Here is a 13,186-nt window from a genome sequence, read left to right as displayed (position 1 = left end):
TTTAATTGGGGGTCAGCCATGTAGACCCAGCCTGCCTAACTGACCTCAGCTCTAGGCCCTGCAGAGGATATGTGATGTCTTGTGACCCAAGGTCTTTGGTAGCATAGACTATCTGGTGTGGCCTAAGGTCCCCAGAGAAAGACATTCTTATGAGGCAGTCATTCCATAGGTGGGGTTATCTTCTAGGAGTCAGAGTAAAGGGCCATGCCTCTGTGTGTGTGTGTGTGTGTGTGTGTGTGTGTGTCTCCCCTTGATAGCACAGGCCTGAAATAACTTACTAGGAACATAGTTAAGATTTGAATCCAAGCATTGTGACCTCAAAGGCCAGGTGCTTAACCACATAAAACAGCCTTTCTGTCTCCCACCACCAACAGGGCATCCTGTGCTTATCTAGTAATAGAAAAGTGGGGGAAAAAAACTGAAAAATATAGACAAAAAGTTATAGTTTTGTTATTCTATTTAAAGTATTATTCTACTAACCATATACTGCATGGGTGCTGGGTAACTACATAAACTGAGATAATCTAAACATTGTCTTAGCAGAAAATTATATTACTCATTAAAAAATAGTGCTAATTGTGAATTTAAAAACTTATGTCACTTCATGGCCAAAAGTAGTATCCTGTTTGAAATAAGTATTTTTTTCTACTGTAATTTGTTTCTTTCTGTTGAAATTTGTCTTTTGAAACTTCTTAGTGAAATATAACATGTACATAGAAAGGTACAGAAACCACAGGTGTGCAGCTTTCCTGAATTCTGAGTTGAAACACCTGTGTCACCAGCAGCCAGATGCAGAAGTTGCCAGCACTCTAGATCCATGCCCTCCATTATGGAAAGCCACCCCTTCTCTTCTTTCACACCTTTGCTGAAATTACACTTCCTTTGCTATAATCCTTTCTTGATTGCACTATGTGAACTCTAATTCCTTCTTACCTAATCACTTTATTTTCCTCCCCCACCCCTTTTTTTCTCCATAGCATCATCTTCTGTAGATAACAAATAATTTCATTTATTTTTTACCTGCTACTTCTTGAATGTAAGCTTCTCAAGGGCCATCATTTGTGTGTGTGTGTGTGTGTGTGTTTTAACTACTATATCCTTAGGGACTTGTACAGTGCCTGGCACATAGTTTGTGTTCAATGTTTGTGCATAGTTGCTGAAAAAAGTTTTTCTGATTTCTCCTCATGTTTTATTTTGAAACCAAATCAATGACTTTCAGCAGATATTCTAGCCAAAATTTTTAACATTTCAGTTCACAGATAAAATCAGTCTTTACAAAGTAAAAAAAAGTTAATTGAACATTATATTATTTTAAATCTACATTGTTCTTGCAAAAACAGATTGAAAAAATACAGTCATATAACCAGCAGCTCATTATGGATAAAAATTAAAGGAGAAAAAGCAAATTTTATATTTCCTAGCCCACCTTTTACTACAGCTTTGCCATCTTCCCTGTTTTTGTCCTCTTGAATTAAACTGAACCAATAATGTATTTCATTAGCTACTTCTGGGCTAAACAGGGAATAAGATGCACTTATACGCCTCATAATGTTTCCATTAGACAACAGAACATACACATGACGGTGGTCCCATAAAATTATAATAGGAACAGAAAAATTCCAATAGCCTAGTAATGTCAAAGCCTGTTACTATCATGGCACAACATATCACTCACATGTTTGTGGTGATGCTGATGTTAACCAACTGTGTCGTATAAAATATAGCACATACAGTTATGCTCAGTACATATTGCTGCATAATGATAACTACATTACTAGAGTATGTATTTACATTTTTTCATTGTTTTAAAGTGTATTCCTGCTTATTTAAAAAAAAAAAAAAAAGTTAACACTAAAACAGCCTCAGGCAGATCTTTTAGGAAGGTATCCAGAAAAAGGCATTGTTCTGACAGGAGATGACAGCTCCTTTTTAGGTTACTGCCCCAGAAGACCTTCATGTGAGATCAGACGAGTGTTATTGATGATTGTGACCCTGTGTAGGCATCCTAATATTATGTTTTTGTCTTAGTTTTTAACAAGGCCGTTTAAAAAATTGAAAAAGTTTTTATAAAAAAAAAAAGAAAAAGACTTTAAAAGTTTTTGAAGCAAAAATGTTTCAGTAAGGTAAGGCTAATTTATATTGAAGAAAGGATAAAATTTTATAAATTTCATAAAGCCTAAGTGTAGTGCTTATAAAGTCTGTAGTTGTGTTCTAGGCCTTCACATTCCCTTATCACCCATCTACTCAGCCAGAGCAGCTTCCAGTACTGCAAGCCCCATTCATGGTAGTTGCCCTATAGAGGATGTCAGTTTTTATCCTTTATACTATATTTTACTTATCTTTTCTATTTAGATACAAAAATGTATATTATTTTATTTTAGTTGCCTCTAGTACAGCAGCAGACTGTACAGGTTTGAAGGCTAGAAACAACAGACAATACCATCTAGTTTTATATAAGCAACCCTGTGACATTTGCCATGACATAGTCACCAATGACACATTTCTCAAAACATATCCTTATTGTTGACACAGAACTGTGCTGCTAATATGTGCAAAGACATTGAATCAGGTGTCAGATATTCTGACTGGGGTAACCACCTTTTATGTGTAATTCCTGAATTAGTCATAAATCTCAAACATGGAACTTCTGTAGAGGATCTGATTTATCGATTTATAAATAATTTTGTACTTTTTTTGCATTTCTCTGATCAACCAATGGGTTAGCTTAATTATAAACTGTGTGATACAAGAGTATTCACAGGGTTTTCTTTCTGAAGTCAGGTTATCTCCAGTCAGACATGAGTAGTAAAATTATAAAAACATTTATCTTAACATTAATAAACTTGCTCATTAACATAGTCCCTTGCTTAATGACAGTATATAGTTTTATGTATTTGTCACCATTTTCATATTTGTCATTAATAGATGGTGTTGCTCTGCTTCCTGCTAAACTATAACAAACACTTAGGATAACCAACTTGGAAGAGAGGTTTATTTTGGCTCACAGTTCTGGAGGTTTCAGTCCATGGTTATTTGGCCCTGTTGCTTTGGGCCTGTGGTAGCACTGTATGTCGTAGCAGGAGCATGTGGTTGACGAGGCCTTTTCATGTTATGTTATGGGAAACAAAAAGGAGTCCCTTCAAGAGCACACCCCAATGACCTAACTTCCTAGGCCCTACCTCCTAATGGTCCCACTACTTCTGAATAGTGCCATAGACTAGCAACCAGGACTTCCACTCATGGACCTTTGGGAGACACTTCCCAAAGAATTATGACTTTAGCATAGAATAATTTATAGAAGTAATATTTAGAAGATTGTATAAAACTAAGCTTCTTTCTCTTCCTCAAGTGTATATGATTTTGTGTGTATGTTTTTAGGAGATAATTCCTCATATGGCTATGGAGTATGGATTCCAATATGAACTGGTCCAATATAAGTGGCCCCACTGGCTTCATCAGCAGACTGAAAAACAACGAATTATTTGGGGTTACAAAATTCTTTTCCTTGATGTCCTTTTTCCACTAGCAGTAGATAAAATTATTTTTGTTGATGCTGACCAGGTAATAAGATTAATTATTGTTTTTTAGTAGTGAACAAATTTCTTTTACACTTCTGTGTGAATATAAGGGGTTAATTTATGTTGCTCACGTTATTGTATTTGTTGCCATGCTACATAAACATGTAAGTCATGATTGTAGTGCATTAGCAAAGTGCCTATAATTGAAAAATAAGTGGTCAGAATTCCAGGTGAAAATTGAAGGAATTGCAAGAAGTACCATTTATTATTTAGGACATGACAGTTTTCTATCTGTAATAGTTTAAGTCTGGGAATAAAAATAAATATATTAATCATAAGACTAGTTAAATGAATTCCTACAAATATAAGCTGAATTTTTTAAATTAACTATTTTTTCTTCCTGGAAAAGTTAACAGCAATGACAACCATCCTGTCATTTTTACATCTACAGTAGCATTCTTTGACATTAAACTAGTAACCAAATCCTCATCACTCTACTACTTAATGAAAATAATGCCTTGAATTTGCTCTTCCCATTAATGTTCTAAGCTTTAAAATTTATATCCAAAAATAATGACTTTCCCCTTTACTCTTTTCACTGCCTTTGTAATCATTAATTTGGAAAACATAGAATTTCTAATAACAGTAATATATACATGTAAATGTAACATAAATGTTATATGTATATTAATTCAAATTCATATCCTCTATTAGAACAAAAGGAATATTTTAAAGTTCTATATTAGAATTTACTTATACTATACTTTTATTATACTAGTTTCCAAGTTGATAAATATGAACCATTGTAATTAAAACAAAAAACAGGCAAATGTAGATGAAGAAGTAAGCATTTCTAAACATTAGCTGATACAATTCTTTCTCCAATCTTCCCCTAACATAAAGTAAAATAAAACAAAATCCAACATTTTCCTTAAAGCTATTTAAAATAATCAAATTTTTCTTTGATTCAAATTTATGATTTTTAACATAATGATATTTATTGTAAAATTATTTTCAAATATTACTCCACACATTGAGAAACTGAGGCCTGTGTACTTAGGTAATATTTAAGCCCTTCCCAAAATGTATTTTATGTTAAAAAAAAAAAAAAACTTTCTTACAAATGATGTAACATAGTATTCTTACTGGTAAGACTACTGTTTTATAGACTGAGAACATAAATTTCATGTTTCTTTTAATATGTAAGGACAAGAGGAATAAAACATTCAATGAATTCACAGCAAGTGAAAGCAACTTGAGGAAAATGTATCGTGCTCTGTTGCCGCAGTCTGGCTGGGCACAAAATCACGAGCCACCACACAGCTTGTAGATTCAAACAGCAACTCTTTATTCCCGAACTCTCACCAGCCGTCTACAATCACGTTCTGGGGAAATCCACGTTCTCTGCCCAAAAATCCACCTCCACTGGGCTTCTATCTCTCAAAAAAATACTCTGAATCCCGTGAGAACTCAAGGGGAACTCAGGCAGCAGGATACACCCTATTCCCAGCAGGAATAATCTTAAACCTTAAACCTGGAACCTAAACTGGGAACGCCCTAAACCCGATTATCCTAAACCGGGAACACCCTAATCCGCCCTGGTCCTTGAGCAAGGTCACCTACATTCAATGTCACTGCAACATGGGGTACGCTGGCAAGGAAATTGTCATACCCACTTGGCTAATGGCTCCCAGCACTCTGTAGCTATAGTAGGGTGATAATGATTGACAAACCCATAAAAAGGAAATATGTTATTTTACATTCTATTTTAATTACTTAGATAGTGAGACATGACCTAAAAGAACTCCGAGATTTTGATCTGGGTGGAGCTCCTTATGGGTACACTCCATTCTGTGATAGCCGCACTGACATGGATGGATATCGATTCTGGAAAACAGGATACTGGGCATCACATCTTATGAGAAGAAAATACCATATCAGGTGAGAAAATTTAAATAAATGAGATATTGAATTATAGCATTCACTTTTCTTAGAAATTATGATAATGATAACCAGTTACATAGTGCTTATTACATGCCAGGTAAAAAATAAGTGTCTTTACATATATTAACTCATAAAATCTTTATATCAGGTTTTGTAACACTATTATTATCTCCATTTTATAGATTTGGAAACTAAAGCATTCAGCAGTTATGTAACTTGCCAGGCTACCCTTGCTAGTACATAGTTTAGCCAGTTAAACCCAAGTGATAGGGCTCAAGTATAATGCTCCTAACCACTGTAGCATATTTAAGCTTGGTTTGCCAAATATTTAAATGACTGTACTATCTTCATAGCTGTTACTCTTTTGTAGGGCCATGAATTTCATGACAACTTGAAAATAACTTGTAGTAACTCTAGAACATAGGTCCTACCAGAACTATAACACCTTTCATACTCCATGGAAATAGTATTAGATATTGGGAGCAATTTTATGAAAGGACTTATTATTATTAGATCATAGGATGTTTGTAGTTAAATGAATAGCATTATTGTAGACATTCACTGGGGAAAGTGCAATTACATAAGCAACATAGGCTATCAAGAAATATTCACTTTTGCAGTGCCTTATACGTAGTGGATCTCAAGAAGTTCAGGAGAATTGCAGCAGGTGACAGGCTCAGGGGCCAGTACCAAGCTCTCAGCCAAGATCCGAACAGTCTTTTAAATCTAGATCAGGTAAGTAAAATGTTAACAAAAATGTTTTAGTACATACATACACACACAGCTTAACATAACCATCATCATCTCAATGGCTTGCTGGCGTCACCTCTCAACCACTCTGTTCTGGCAAAAATGCCATGCGTCATTCCAACTCGGCTATGGCTCTCAGCAATCATCATTAAACTTACTCAGAGCTGGTGGTATAGCTAGGTGGTAGAGCAATTGCCTAGCATACATAAGACCCTGGCCCCAGCACCACATAAAAAAAAAATACATATATCATACTTGGTTCCTCCCTGTGTGTATATGACAGGGCAGCAGGGAGTGAACAAGACTTGAAGCCAGGGATGCTTAACCACTGAACCACATCCCCAGCCTGTTTTTTTTTTGAGACGGTCTCACTGAAAGCCTTGTGAAGTTGCTGAGGCTAGCTGTGAACTTGGCAATCCTCCTGATTCAGCCTCCAGAGCTGCTGGGATTATAAGCATGGGCCACCAGACCTTGTTTATACTCAATTCTTTCTTGTTCCCCTCCCATCCCCCATCTCAAAGACAAACTTACTTCATGCAGTGTCCCTAGAAACACTTTTTATCCTTCCTCATAAACACCTTTTCCTCTTATCCCATGAAGTTCTTCATTATTGCATCTGTTGCATACCTGGTAAGCGCAAGACACGCTACTAAGACCTGAGATAACAGAAAACAAAAGGATTCTTAAGTACATGATGCTTTCATTTTAATTGTAAGATAAATTTTTTAAAAATATAATTAAAGGTAATCAGTGTCCCAGAGGAAAAAATTAAAATAGGAAATGATGATAGTTCAGAATGGTGAAGGAGTTGGGGTTTGTAATTGTAAATTGGGCACCCATATATCCCTACAAAGGTGACATTTGAGTGGATTTAAGATGGAGATGTAAAACTGACCATACAGATGATGTGACGATTCTACACGGAGGGAATACCTAATGCAAAATTTCCAAGATGGGAATAGGTCTTTACATGTTTGAGAAATAGCAAGGAAGGCCATTTAGCTATCCCTAAATGCCAAACCTGAAATAAAATTAGGGTGGAGAGGAGTACACCATGAGGGAAAAGGGTCCAGATTATGTATAAAGCTTAGGCATATTCTTTAAAAATCTAGTAAATGGAAAACAGATCAAAATATTAATGACTAGACCACACTGGTAAGGGACTTAATTAAAATTATTCTTGAAAATTAGGAGAACTCCAAATACTTACATATTCACATACAAAATAGGATCTTTTCAGTACTGCCAGTTAGTAGAAAACTGATTTAGGGTCCTTGGTAAACACCAATAACGTGCCAAATTTAGATTAAGATTACCACAATTTTTGTAATTTTTAGTTATTTTACCAGTAGATTATTTATTTATAAGTAATGTTTAGTCTTAACATATAATTAAAAGCTTGTGAATTTGACTATCATCTGCCTGTACTAAAGAAAGGACTCATTTTTTAAGCTTTCCAAGAACTCTGTGTTCTCCTAATATTGCATCAGCATATTTGGGGGATCACTGCCCTTATTCTGATGCAGTTTCACTTTCATTCCCACCAGTCCACTAAACACTTCTCACTAAAGTCTATTATCTTTTTACTAGGTAAAAGTATATAGTGAGCTCTTCTTTATTCTCATGTGCTTTCTTTACAACATGAATTTGTTGGCTGCCATAATACATTCCAAAATTTCAAGGTTCTTCCCTGATATCTGTTCGTTTCCTATAGTAGTTGTTTTGGTGAACCACTACTTTTTCTGTGCTTTCCAAATAAATGTTGCTATGCTTTGAGTCTCAGCTTGGCCCATTTCTCATTCTGTACCAACTCTATTAACAATCTTACCTTCATTCATCCTTTCAGTTTCCATCTTTCTACGAATAATTCCCAAATTTTATCTGTATCTTAGCTATCCCTAAATGCCAAACTCATATTTAAATCTACCAGGATCACCACATTAGTGCCCCAAACTATCTCAAAGTTAATAACTCAAGTTCTTTCCTCTTCCATTACCTGCATCAGCAAATACCACTTAGCTGCCTATCACAGGTTGTATTTCTCAGGAAACAAACTGACTAAAATGGAAATTAGTTTACAAAAGATTTACTAGGAAGTGCTCTCAGGACCAGCAAGTTCAGGGCAAGGAGTGAAATAGAATTGGTAAGATTCTCCAAATTCAAGAAGGTCTTGGATGAGTGATCCCTAGGGAGCTCTGAAGCTGTGATGGTCTTTCTAAGGTGGCAATGCACAAAGGTGGGCAAGGAACCCTGGTATTTATTTCTTCACATCAACAAATCATTGTATATAGGCTTTCCCAGGAAAAGGTTTGACCTTGGTGAGACAACTCTTCCCCCAGTGGTAGTTCTTAATGATAACTGACAGTTGAAAGTTGTCGGCCAACAGCACTTGCCAGCAGCTAGTAGAAGTTTTCAGACTTGAATGGAGATGTGGGTGCTGCATCATAGCATCTGTTATAGTGCACACTGTTCTATGTGAATCTACCTCTTTGAATAAATTCAACAGAAAACTTAAGAATGAAGTTAGTGGGACAACTTCAACTTGTATATCTGGAGCTGATTTGTAGCCCATACTTAGACCCATTGTCTCTGCTCTCCATTCTGGATTCCCTTAACATAATGAATCACAAAGTGGTTCTGGATTACTTGGTTGTGGAGGTTGTGGGGATGATAAGAAGGGTCTTATCACCTTACTTTGTTCCCTTGAACCTGTGTAATTCTTATGAATGGTAACAACACTATATGATGGTTGTTGATTTAGAATATAATGCTGCATATGCAGAATGGCACCTTACCCTTGCAAAGTACTAACGTCAAGATAGCACCTCTGGTGTCTTCAATAGACTGTTGAATTGCTCTTTCAGGCCAGCATCTTCTGTGTGGTATCATAGTGTGATAGGATTGTGAAATCTCATGGTCATATGCCCTCTGCCATGATATCTTTGTGCTGAGAGCCATAGCCAAGTAGGAATGGCATTTTTGGTTGAAAGGTGACCCTGCTCAGGGATTAGGGTGGCTCCAGGTTTAGGGTGGATCCTGCTGGATTAGGGTGGCTCCAGGTTTAGGGTGGATCCTGCTGGGAATAGTGGGTATCCTGCTGCCTCAGGCGCCTGCTCCTTGAGTTCCTGTTGAGTTCTCGCGGGGTTCTGAGAGAATTGGTACGCAGAGCCCGGTGAAGGGAGTGTATTTTCCCAGAACGTGTGTGTAGAGTGCCGGTGAGAGTTCAGGAATAAAGAGTTGCTGTTTGAATCTACAAATTTTTGTGGTGGCTCGGTTATTTTGTGCCCAGACTGCAGCATCTTTGCTGTGTATTTGGTGTCTTAATCTAATACAGTATTATATCGAACCCTGTGTCAGTGGATAACTCCTTAAGCTCTTGGATAATGAAAGCACAGAAAGCAAACCCATACACAAAATATGTATATAGTTCAGTTCAGAAGAATTATGCTCTTTCAGGGCTGAAGGGGTCCAATGTAGTTAATTTGCCACCAAACTGCTGATTGATCTTTAAACTGCTGATTGATCTTTTCAAAGTATATGTTCAGCATTAGACCAGTATTGTTCTGTTCTCTTGGCAGCTGTAAGAGTTAGATCAGACTTGGGCCCATGCACGGTCTCCATCTCTGCTGTCATTCTACTCCACGCATGTGCCTATTGTGCCATTGGAGTAGCCAGGGACCAAGTCTAGCAGACATCAGCAGACTATCGTTTTGTCTGGTTTGTCATTTAGTGCAGCATCTCTATTAAGTGCTTTCTGGTGATGTTTAAGGTTCAGTACCCAAAGATTCATCCATAAACCTCCACTCCAGAATTCCTTTTCCTTAATCTTTCATTATTTGTCTTTCTGGGCCTCTTTACCATGACATTGGTAAATGTTATATCATTTACCATTTCAAGTGAATTCTGATTACATTCCAACTGTAGGCTACTTTTCTTTCTGTGCAAATCAAATGATGAAGAGTGTCATGTGAAGCAGTTAAAATAGTGCTTAAATATAAACTCATATTACTAAGTACCTCATTTTTAAAAAAGAAAAAATGTCTGAAATAAATAACCTCAGCTTCCACTTAGAAAGTTAAGAGGAAAAGAAAGATTAAAACCAAAGTAAGGTCTCTGCTAATGGAGTAAGATGAGAAAAGCAAATATGGACTAGAAAGAAAGAAATGATCATGACTAGTAAGTGACATTACCTTCTATGTGGAAAACCCAAAAGAACCATCAACAAAAACCTTGGAGTGATAAGGAATGATAACTCAGAAACAAGATAGTAAGTTAATATACCAAGGTGAAATCACTTTCCCATATGTCATCAATAAACAAGTGGATTTGAAATTTAAAACAATAGCATTCATAATAGCATTTAAAAAGTGAAATACTTTCTCTGCATCTATTGAGATGATCATATTTTTTTGCATGTATTGAAAATCATTCGACAAAATACAGCACTCCTTCATGTTCAAAACACTAGAAAAACAAGGGATAATAGGAACATATCTCAGCATTGTAAAAGCTATCTATGCTAAGCCCCAGGCCAACATCATTCTAAATGGAGAAAAATTGAAAGCATTTCCTCTAAAAACTGGAACAAGACAGGTATGCCCTCTTTCCCCACTTCTGTTTAACATAGTTCTTGAAACACTAGCCAGAACAGTTAGATGGAAAAAATTAAAGGGATATAGATAGGAAAAGAACTCAAACTATCACTATCTGCCAATAACATGATTCTATACTTGGAGGATTCAAAAAATTCCACCAGAAAACTTCTAGAACTAGTAAATAAATTCAACAAAGTAGTAGGATATAAAATCAGCACCCATAAATCAAATGCATTTCTGTATATCACTGATGAATCATCTGAAAGAGAAATTAGGAAAACTACCCCATTAACATTATCCTCAAAAAATAAAATACTTGGGCTGGGGATGTGGCTCAAGTGGTAGCGCGCTCGCCTGTCATGCGTGCGGCCCGGGTTCGATCCTCAGCACCACATACAAACAAAGATGTTGTGTCTGCCAATAACTAACTAACTAAATAAATATTTTAAAAAAAAAAAACTTGGGAATCAACAAAAGAGGTGAAAGTTCTCTACAATGAAAACTACAGTACACTAAGAAAAGAAATTAAAGAAGATTTTAGAAGATGGAAAGATCTCCCTTGTTCTTGGATAGGCAGAATTAATATTGTCAAAATGACCATACTACAAAAAGTGCTATAGAGATTTGATGCAATTCCAGTCAAAATCACAATGACATTCCTCATAGAAATAGAAAAAGCAGTCATGAAATTCATCTGGAAAAATAAGAGACCTAGAATAGCTAAAGCAATCCTCAGCAAGAAGAATGAAGCAGGTGGCATGACTATACCAGACCTTAAACAATACTACAAAACAACAGTAACAAAAACAGAATGGTATTGGCACCACAACAGACTGGTAGACCAGTGGTACAGAATAGAGGACACAGCCCTCATAATTACAGTTATCTTATATTAGAGACATCAAAAACATACATTGGAGAAAAGATAGCCTCTTCAACAAAAGGTGCCGGGAAAACTGGAAATCCATATGCAACAAAATGAAATTAAACCCCTATCTCTCACCATGCACAAAACTCAAAGTGGATCAAGGACCTAGGAATTAAATCAGAGAACCTGTGTCTAATAGAATAAAAAGTAGGCCCAAATCTCCATCATGTCAAATTAGATCCCTTACTTCCTTAACAAGACTCCTATAACACAAGAATTAAAGTCAATAATTAATAAATATGATGGATTCAAACTAAAAAGCTTCTTAGAAAAAGAAACAATCAGTGAGGTAAATAGAGAGCCTATAGCTTGGGAGCACATTTTTACCACTTGCACATCAGATGGAACACGAATCTCTAGGGTATATAAAGAACTCGAAAGGCTAAACTCCAAAAAAACAACCCAATCAATAAATGGGCCAAGGACCTGAACAGACACTTCTCAGAAGATATACAATCAATTAACAAATACATGAAAAAGCGTACAGCATCTCTAGCAATTAGAGAAATGCAAATCAAAACTACTGTAAGATTTCATCTCACTCCAGTCAGAATGGCACTTATTAAGAATACAAACAACCATAAGTGTTGGCAAGGATGTGGGGGGAAAGGCACATTCTTATATTGCTGGTGGGACTACAAATTGGTACAACCAATCTGGAAAGTGGTATGGAGATTCCTTAGAAAACTTGTAATGGAACCACCATTTGACCCAGCTATCCCACTCCTCGATCTATACCCACAGGACTTAAAAACGGCATACTACAGGGACACAGCCATATCAGTGTTTATAGCAGCACAATTCACAGTAGCTAAATTGTGGAACCAATTTAGATGCCCTTTAGTAGATGAATGGATAAAGAAACTGATATATATACACAATGGAATATTACTCAGCATTAAAAGAGAATAAAATCATGGCATTTGCAGGTGAATGGATGGAGTTGGAGAATACAATGCTAAGTGAAGTTAGCCAATCCCCAAAAACTAAAGGCCAAATGTTTTTTATCTGATATGTGGATGCTAATCTGTAATGGGGATGGGGGTGGAAAATGAAAGGAATGGAGGAACTTTAGATAGGGCAAAGGGGATGGAAGGGAAGTGGAGGGATGGGGATAAAAAAGACAGTGGAATGAGATGGACATCACTACATGTATGAAGACACAAATGGTGTGACTCAATTTTGTGTACAACTGGAGACATGAAAAATTGTGCTCTGTGTGTGTAGTGTTAATTGAAATGCCTTCTGTCATGTATAATTAATTACAATAAATAAGACAAAAAATTAAGCTTTTTAAAGACTTTATTTTTTTAGAGCTGTTAGGTTTACATAAAAATTATACAGAAGTTAGAGAATTCCCATATTTCTGGACTCTATTGTCTATTTTTCTATTTCAAATAATATCACACTGTCTGGATTACTGTAGCTTTTTGAAAAAATTATTTTTATTC

At 36.2% G+C, this 13,186-nt stretch overlaps 1 protein-coding gene across 2 annotated transcripts in view; it reads left to right on the top strand.

The window, feature by feature from the left end:
* Window positions 1-13,186, top strand: part of Uggt2 (UDP-glucose glycoprotein glucosyltransferase 2) — a 194,261-nt gene that overhangs the window by 160,352 nt on the left and 20,723 nt on the right. Inside the window, exons 34-36 of one of the 2 annotated variants that reach the window (XM_027938864.2) lie at window positions 3,379-3,561; window positions 5,299-5,459; window positions 6,083-6,197. In XM_027938864.2, the coding sequence (XP_027794665.2) occupies window positions 3,379-3,561; window positions 5,299-5,459; window positions 6,083-6,197 (459 nt within the window). Of the gene's footprint in view, window positions 1-3,378; window positions 3,562-5,298; window positions 5,460-6,082; window positions 6,198-13,186 lie in introns of those variants that run through there. The other variant, XM_071611594.1, reaches the window with a different exon arrangement.

Source organism: Marmota flaviventris, chromosome 4 (assembly GCF_047511675.1).
Source record: "Marmota flaviventris isolate mMarFla1 chromosome 4, mMarFla1.hap1, whole genome shotgun sequence".
Lineage (NCBI taxonomy): Eukaryota > Metazoa > Chordata > Mammalia > Rodentia > Sciuridae > Marmota > Marmota flaviventris.
This window is presented reverse-complemented; position numbering and strand designations above follow the sequence as displayed.